This window comes from Xenopus laevis, chromosome 9_10S (genome assembly GCF_017654675.1).
Source record: "Xenopus laevis strain J_2021 chromosome 9_10S, Xenopus_laevis_v10.1, whole genome shotgun sequence".
Taxonomy (NCBI): Eukaryota; Metazoa; Chordata; class Amphibia; order Anura; family Pipidae; genus Xenopus; species Xenopus laevis.
Genome location: NC_054388.1, coordinates 107,470,189 through 107,479,001, shown reverse-complemented (window position 1 = coordinate 107,479,001; position 8,813 = coordinate 107,470,189). Strand labels below are relative to the sequence as shown.

Sequence of the window (8,813 nt, the reverse complement as noted above, 5' to 3'; positions counted from 1 at the left end):
GGGGTACATTATCCCTTATAATACATGAGTGATACTCAGAGTTCCCTGTATAACTCAGCCTGCAGCCTTGTGCCTTTATATGGTCACAGAACAACCCCACAGTGACTTCTAACATTCTTATCATTTACAGTAGGGGGTACATTATCCCTTATAATACATGAGTGATACTCAGAGTTCCCTGTATAACTCAGCCTGCAGCCTTGTGCCTTTATATGGTCACAGAACAACCCCTCAGTGACTTCTAATATTCTTATCATTTACAGTAGGGGGTACATTATCCCTTATAATACATGAGTGATACTCAGAGTTCCCTGTATAACTCAGCCTGCAGCCTTGTGTCTTTATATGGTCACAGAACCCCTCAGTGACTTCTAATATCCTTATCATTTACAGTAGGGGGTACATTATCCCTTATAATACATGAGTGATACTCTGAGTTCCCTGTATAACTCAGCCTGCAGCCTTGTGCCTTTATATGGTCACAGAACAACCCCTCAGTGACTTCTAATATCCTTATCATTTACAGTAGGGGGTAAATTATGCCTTATAATCCATAAGTGATACTCCCTATCTACACCCTGTATAGCTCAGCTTGTAGCCTTGTACATTTTTGTTGTGTTTGTTGTGTCTCAGTGGCCCCCTAAGATGTAGGTAAAGTCAGTTCTTTATATTTATTTAGCCCATTCCATCGCATAATAATTCAGCCAGAATTCAGAACCACCACATCTTTATTAGCGTTACATAAATAAAATACTTTTCAATATTACTCCAATCCCACCATGGAATAAGATATACAGAAAGAGGGGTGCGACGGCACCACAGTATCACACAAGGACAAGATTTGGGTTAGTAAGGCACGTCATTGGCTGAGACAGGAGACAGAGCTGGGCTTACCTAAAGCTTTCACTATCCTTTCTCTATAATACATGGGGGTGATGAGCACCAATACAATCTGTGGATTTTGCATCTGGTTTTTACAGTCAACTTGTTTGTACTGTTTTGAGTATGTCCCATAAAGAGCTTTGGCTTGATCTCTACACTGGAACTGTGCCGGACCTGTGGGCTACACTTATAGTTACTTCCCCCTGGTTGTTTAAAGGGACGATGTCATGAACAGGAGGACGCCGGCAGAAGGTCATCAGGACTCAGTTCAGTGTGAAAATACAGTATATTGTTTCTATAAACTATAAAAGAAGTGAAAGTACAAGCAAAGTAAAAATGGAAGATCTGCTACTGGTGAAGGCAACAGGAAAACATGGGGCAGTTATATGTACTCAATGTCCGTAGCATACCCTTAATGGGTGTAATATGAAGCAACCGACCACCTTCTCCTACAGTTTCCCGGATACCAAGGTAGCAAACTCCTGGATGGACATTTCCTTGTTGAGGTAACTGTCATACTGGCGTCTGGTGATGCGTCGCAGTCTCAGTGCCTCTTCGATGTCGAACTTCCTGCCAGATTTTCTATCAATAATAACAGAAGTCTCCCCATTGGGCCCCTTGATGGTCGTTTCTTCCCAGTCGCACTCTTGGTTCTGAAGGTTGACCAACATATTCCAGTCGATGAGGCCCAGCCTACGGGCTTCCTCGGGTGACATCTCTCTTCCTGTGTCGGGGTCAATGACGACAATGGAACGGCGGAGGTGGTTCTCTCTCTGTTCCTTCTTGATTGCCATGCTTTCCAGGCGCTTTTGCAGTTGCTCGATCTCTGCATCTTTGTCTTTGGAGATTTTTTTGAGTTCTTTCAGCTCTTCTTCCAGAGTGAGGAGGCGGGAATCTATGTTCACGCCACTGTCAACTTGAGTCATGTTTCGGATATCTTGAGCTTCCTTCATGGTAATCTGAATTTCCGAGTGCAGGTGGCGGGTCTCCACCTGCAGATTTTGTTTTTCCATCTGTAGCTTATGTACCTCATCCCTTAGGTATTCAAGCTCTTTGTTGGCCTTAGAGTTGTTGAATTCAATTTCTGAAAGGCTGGCTTGAAGATTGCTCACCTTTGACTCCAGCTGTCTCTTGGATTTACTCTCTTCTTCCAAGCTGATCTTCAGCCTCTGTATCTCTTTCTCTGTTTCAGGATCTTTTTCGACCTCTATGTTCTCTGTAAAAACAACATTTTCCTTCAGCTCCATCTTCTCTAATGAGATGAGTTTTTTCTGCAGTGCTTCCAGTTCAGCCTCCCTCATCTGCCGTTTGTGTCTTTCTTCTTCCACTTGGAGCTTCAGGAGGTTATTCTCCTTTTCTTGTTGTGGGTCTTGTTGCAGAACAACTTTCTGTTGTAATGTGACTTTCTCTTTGGTCTCTATTTCTCTCTGTTCCAGTTCAGTCAGCTTGATTTTCAGTTTCTGTATCTCGAGCTCTGCCTCTCGCCTAGCCTGCCTCTCATTTTCTAGCTCCTCAAGCTGACGCTCCAACTCTGATTTCCGCCACTGCAACTTGCGTAGTTCCTCCTGCAGAGAGTCCTTTTGCTTAAGCTCATTCTCAATGGTTTTGGAGAAACTGTTAACTTCTGCCTTCAGAGTAGGGTTCTCTTCAAGCTTCACCACCTCTTGTTGAACCACCTTCTCCTTAACTTGTGATAGTTCAATTTCTTTCTTTCTTATTTTGTCCTCTTGAGACATTCTCTCTTTTTCTAGTTCCAAACATTTCTTCTGCTCCTCAGTCAGCTTTGCCCTCAAGGTCTCTACTTCTTTCTTGGTGGCTGGGTCTTCACGGTATTGAAGGACCTCTTGAATAACCTCCTTAATCTGAACTTGAGGCTTTGTATCTTTCCAGCTTTGAATCTCCTGATTTAGCTGTGTGATCTCTAACTCTGAACGCTCTATGATTCGTGTCTTGTCAAAGATCTCACCACGGAGTTTCTCCAGTTCTGCCAAAATCCCAGGGTCTGTTTTGTGCGTAATGACTTCCTTGATAATTTCTTTTGTCTCTACTTGTGGACCACGTTTCTGTAAGGCTGTTAGTTCGCTCTGCACACTTTTCAGTTGCTCGTCGATTGCTCTGTATTTCCTCTCTTGCTCTATCACCTCCAGGCGTAGGTTTGCCAATTCACTTTCAGCTTTAGGGTCTGGACGAACAATCTCACGTACCTTCTCCTGAATCAAAACTTTTGCATTGTCCTCATCTAAAATTTTTATCTTTTGAGTTAACTCTTTCTTTTCCCTCAGGGTAATTTGTGTCTTGGTGGTCTCTTCGTCATACTGTCTACGAAGATCAGCCACCTCCCTCTCAGTGGCCAGATCTTTCTCAACTTTTAGCACTTCTTTTACTGTGATCTTGCCCTCAGCCATAGCTCTCTCTTTCTCTAGGCGTTTTAACTTCTCCTGCAGGAGCAGGAGCTCTTCTTCCTCCTTTTGCCTTTGAGCACTTTCCTTTTGTTTACTCTCCTGAAGAAGTTTATATTCCAAAGACAGCTGTGGGTCATTCTGCATTTTGACAACCTCTTTCTCTGTAATTTTCTCCTGCTGTTTATTTTTTTCTTCTGACAAGATAACTCTGCGTTCCTCTAAGCTTGCTATCTCACTCTGTTTGGCACCTTTTTGCCTCTTCAGCTCTTCCAACTCTTCGTTGAGTCTCAAGTATTCTTCCTGCTGTTCCTTATCTTTCTCTATCCTCAGGACTTCCTTGACTCTGTATTGTTGACCACCTTCTTTTTGCTCACATTCTAGTGCACGTACCTTCAACTTCAGGGATTCAAGCTCATTTTGCAACGACTTGTTTAAGCACTGCTCTTCCGAGACTCTCTCAAGAACCTTGCGGTATTCTTCTTCTAGCTGTGGGTCTGGTACTTTCTTTAACATTTCCTTTTTCACTATGGTCTCCTGAGGTTTCTGATTCTGTAGAACAATTATCTCAGTTTGGGTGCTCTTGATCTCTGATTCCAACTGTTGCCGTCGCTGCACTTCATCATCTAACATCTTTTTGACTTTCCAGGTCTCCTCAGCTGGTTTCGCAGACCGGTTCATCTGAACTGACTCTTGACGTATTTCCGCCTCTGGTTGCTGAATATGAGAGACAACAGTGATGGTGTGAGCATTCTATAAACACTGCAATTCATTAAAATGGGTTTACTTGGGAATAATTAATAAACTTTATCTCCTTTTCACCATATTTTAAAGTCTTGTGAGTGCCTTACTTTACATGATATTCTATTTGACTTTTCTTCAGTGTGCACACAGGCTTTTTCTCCATTAAGTGAGTGCACCTTTTATTTATAAATATATATATATATATATATATATATATATATATATATATATATATATATATATATATATATATATATATATATATATATATATATATATATATAAACAAGTCCCAAAGGTGCACTCCGTTTCCTGTGTAAATGCCCGGGTGCCAACAAACATGTAATGGTATATCTGCAGGAATAGCGACACTCACGGGACTCTTCTGAAGCTTAACAAATGTGATACTTTATTGGAGACTCAACGTTTCGATCCCCCACAGGGATCTTCGTCAGGAGAATACAGGACAAATATATATATATATATATATTTTTTTATTATTATTTTTTTTTTTTCCTGCGGGTGAATAGGACGTATTAGTTCGAATTTGAATCGTTCGAAATAATATCGAATTCAATTTAAAAAACTTAGATTTTTCAGGGGCATATTTTTTTTTTGGCTGAATAGGTTCGTTTTCGAGGGAATCCGAATCATATGAATTGAAGTAATAGCGATTTCAATCGAATTCGATTAGAAGTTTTTCCAAAAAAAAACCCTTTGATTTTTCAAAGTCCGCCAATTAACTCCAAATGGGTTCTAGGAGGTCCCCTATAGGCATCGGCAGGTTTTTGATGGCGAATGGTCGAATTTTTAAAGAGACAGTACATGATACATTTCGAAATTCTAATTTTCACTTCGACCTTTGATAAATCTGCCCCATAGTGTTCTCATGTGCTTTATGTAGTACAAATCTAACGTGCTAAAATTTGGAGAAGGTAAGTGCGTGCAGACAAGGTCCTAGGGCATTACAGCTGATATTTGGGCCAAATTAGTCTGCTCAACCACAAGTACTAGGAAACAAACACCATCCTGAAAATTCTACATCATTCTGAAAATCAATACCAAGGCAATCTGTGGCATTAAGTTCTGGGCTATGGCTGAGGCTCCCACTGATGCTTTATTTGGAACCAGCTATCATTAGACATTTGCCTGTTACCTGCCGCAGAAGGCTTTGTGCAAACTCCAGTGTCTGTAACCTCTGCTTGTTCACTGCATTGGTTTCAGTGTATCTTGCTGACAAATCTGCTTCCTGTGGAGAAAGAACAAAAGAGGAGAAAGTGGTCCTTGGACATATATGACCTTGGCCAATGACTGGGTCATTCAGTATTCTAACCATAGCTTGGGTTCTTAGCCACCCTACCATGCTAACTATGGTGGGTTAGTTGCTCAGGATTAAATATCAAGCTGGCACTGTCATAACAAGAGGACCCTGGGCACTGGTTTGAACCCACCCCGCCTTGTCACCCTGAAACTTGTATCACCACCAGATTCCTAACCCCAGGCCCTAAATTCACCCTGAATCACCTGAGTTGTAAATTGACCTTCAAGGTTCCTAAACAAACCCTGCATCACCTGTAGTAACATCCCTGCAAGGTGGCCAGTGACCTGCACTGGTGCATAAGAACTACCAACGGGAATAATTCAGAAAACCATCTGCTTCCAACTTAATTAATTTAGCTCCACTTACCTGTTCCTTCACTTTGGAAGCCGGTGACTGGATTTTGAGACGTTTAGAGTAACTGTTCCTCCTGTTTTCCATGTCCAGAATCGACCTTAATTTCTCAGCTTCAAGCTCATAATCCTGAGAAATAAATGAGGGAAATAAACGAAGCACCGAGAGGGATCTGCATATTGAACAGGACATTCCCTGTTTATGGCAATAGTAATAAGACCATGTTTAGAGATATTATGTTAAAAAACATTTTTGGAAGGTTTCTTTGGATAAGACAAGCCTTAGGGTGGCCATAGACTCAAACATCCGCTCGTTTGGCGACATCGCCAAACGAGCGGATCTTTCCCCGATATGCCACTAAACTGCGTGGCTATATCGGGGGTAATTCGAGCGTTCGGCCGTATGGCCGAACGATTGAATTATGATGCGCCAAGTGGCTCTGACGGGTCGGTCGGGTAAAAATCCAACCTTCCCGATCAATATCGTGGCCATATATCGATCGGGAAGACCCGTCGGAAGCCCCCATACACGGGCAGATAAGCTGTCAAATCGGTCCAAACGACCGATATCGGCAGCTTTATCTGCCCGTGTATGACCACCTTTAGCTATGCCACTCACAAGTTCCCAAGTTGATGCAAAGGTAAGGGCAAAATGCTAGATGGGGAAGCCCTGTCCAGAAGTATATACCTGGGTAGCTTGTGACCTTGTGGACCTCCCAGTCTGGGGAGCATGTACTCTACCGACTCTGCTACTGGGGAAGGCTCTTTAAGAGACTTAGCTCAGGTTGGTATTGACCCTATTAGTCTGCGTACTAAGATAAAGGTACAGCTAAATGGAAGGCGGATGATGGACTTCTGACACCTGTCCTTCCATCACTCTCCAGCGTTAGTTAAAGCACAATCAACCAGTGCTGCTTTGGCACTGAGTTTTCAGCAGAGGAGGGAATTGAACCCACAACCTTATGGCTCTTCCAGACTTCAATATGTAGAATGTCCCATGCACCCTAGCCTATGTAAAAGAAGTACAATACCTTCACAGCTTGTTGGTACTGCTGAGCGCTGCTTGATACATGCTGCATGTCCTGCTCTTTGTCTGTGATCTCAGCCACTAGAAGCTGTGGAAAAATAATACAATCCTTAGAAATGTCACACCTATAGTGTTTTAAAAATCATCAAAGGGATGATAGTGGCTGGCGGTGGAACTGGGAGACCTTCTAGTTTGGGAAATTGGTGGAAGGTGTTATAATAGGATTATACAGTATTGATTATTTTATGTGTACCCCTTAAAGGAGAAGGAATACCATTTTACACTTGGGGGTGCCAAAAATTAGGCACCCCAAGTGACTACTTTTACTTTTTTCTGCTGATAGGAGCACCGGCCCAGGGTGTCCGGTAAGTAAACATAGTCACTTGGGGGTGCCTAACTTTTGCACCCCCAAGTGTAAAATGGTATTCCTTCTCCTTTAAGTAACTTCCCATGGCCTGTGCTGATTAAAAATGTGTTGCATTATCGCTTCCACTATTGCCATGCTTGTAGTTGCTCAACATCTGCCATGGGTAACAAAACCCCTGCATAAAAGATATGGGGCAGCTAAATCAGACGTATTCTAGTGTCACTTATCGTGCTACTCGTTTTTTTAAGAGCTTTTGGTGTTGGTGTATACATGATCTTACTTTCTGGTTTTTCAATTTGGTTTCCACTTGCTTGACACTGTCTGTGTCTTTGGGCTCGTAGTTTGGAAGATTCAGTAGCCAATGATCCATATGGTCGTAGTTGTTGCGGTAACCAGAGTAGGCAACCTTGGCTTTTTGCAGGCATTGAGACCTACAATAGGGTAAATGTTACATAGTTAAATTGGGGTGAAAAAAGACCAAAGTCCATTAAGTTCAACCCCTCCAAATGAAACACAGCTTCCATACTCACCCCTCCCTATACTCACATAAACTATATATACCAATATCTATATTAATTGTAGATTTTAGTATCACAACAATGTTAATACCAAAAATGGGTGGCTTTGGCCTAAATAAAAGTAGTTTGGATTGACTTCAGTGCAATGGAACATAAGGGGGTATGGGGACCTAGAATTTTTGAAGTCACCCAAATATATAGGTTTTTTTTTTAGATTTAGACAGATACAGAACTAAATTCCATCCCTAATTTGCCAACTCAAATCTGAGAAAAATCTAATGGAAATTAAAGGAGAAGGAAAGGCTGAAATTAATCAAGCTTTATCAGAAAGGTCTATATACAGTAAATACACCCGTTAACCCTCAAAGTAATGCTGCTCTGAGTCCTCTGTCAAAAGAAACAGCACATTTCTTTCCTTCTATTGTGTACTCATGGGCTTCTGTATCAGACTTCCTGTTTTCAGCTTAAACCTCCAGGGCTAGGGCTTGAGCATGCTCAGTTTGCTCCTCTCCCCCCTCCCTCCTCCCATCCCTGCTGTAATCTGAGCTCAGAGCTGTAAGTGAGCAGGGAGAGACTCAGGCAGGAAGTGATGTCACACCAAGTTTATATGGCAGCTTCTATCCTAAACAAACAGAGACAATGTCTAGAGCTGTTTACTCAGGTATGGTAAAGCATTCTGCAGAATAAATATAGCATTCTAGCTTCCATTATTGTGGCTAATCTGTTGGCAATAAACTGTCTTGGAGCTTTCCTTCTCCTTTAAGTTAGGGTTTGTATTTCTTTGCCATAAAAAAAGAGGATCGAGCTGAATGCAAATCCTAAAAAAAGGTGTTGAGATTCTGCCAAATCCTGGACTAAATCCTAAAATAGGGATACACCATAAGGTTCTAATATTGTCCTTTTCTTTGGGCTGGGAACACATGGCCTGGTCATTGGGCAGCAGGCAATGAATCACTCATTCAGTAGTCTTCTGAAAGAATGGATGAGGCCAGAGCGCCATGGATACAATGACTGTATATATCAGCAGCACAATGGGGTGATCGTCAGAATTAAGCCAAAGTGAACTCCCCAGTGCTCTGTTGTGTAGGATTTCTAAGGGGATATTAATCAAAAGTTGAATACTATTTTCACCCTTTGGGGAACTGGGATTTCACCTTTGGTGAACTGTTTTTAACTCAATTTGTCTCTTTGTTAAACATGTACCA

At 41.9% G+C, this 8,813-nt stretch overlaps 1 protein-coding gene across 1 annotated transcript in view; it reads right to left on the bottom strand.

The window, feature by feature from the left end:
• Positions 1–710: 710 nt before the first annotated feature.
• ppl.S (periplakin S homeolog) overlaps positions 711–8,813 on the bottom strand; it is a 46,042-nt gene continuing 37,939 nt past the window's right edge. Inside the window, exons 18-22 of the mRNA XM_018239339.2 lie at positions 7,371–7,521; positions 6,728–6,811; positions 5,713–5,826; positions 5,182–5,274; positions 711–3,998 (exon numbers count right to left, since the gene is read on the bottom strand). Coding sequence (XP_018094828.1) covers positions 1,332–3,998; positions 5,182–5,274; positions 5,713–5,826; positions 6,728–6,811; positions 7,371–7,521 — 3,109 coding nt within the window. The 3' untranslated portion in view covers positions 711–1,331. The remainder of the gene's footprint in view (positions 3,999–5,181; positions 5,275–5,712; positions 5,827–6,727; positions 6,812–7,370; positions 7,522–8,813) is intronic.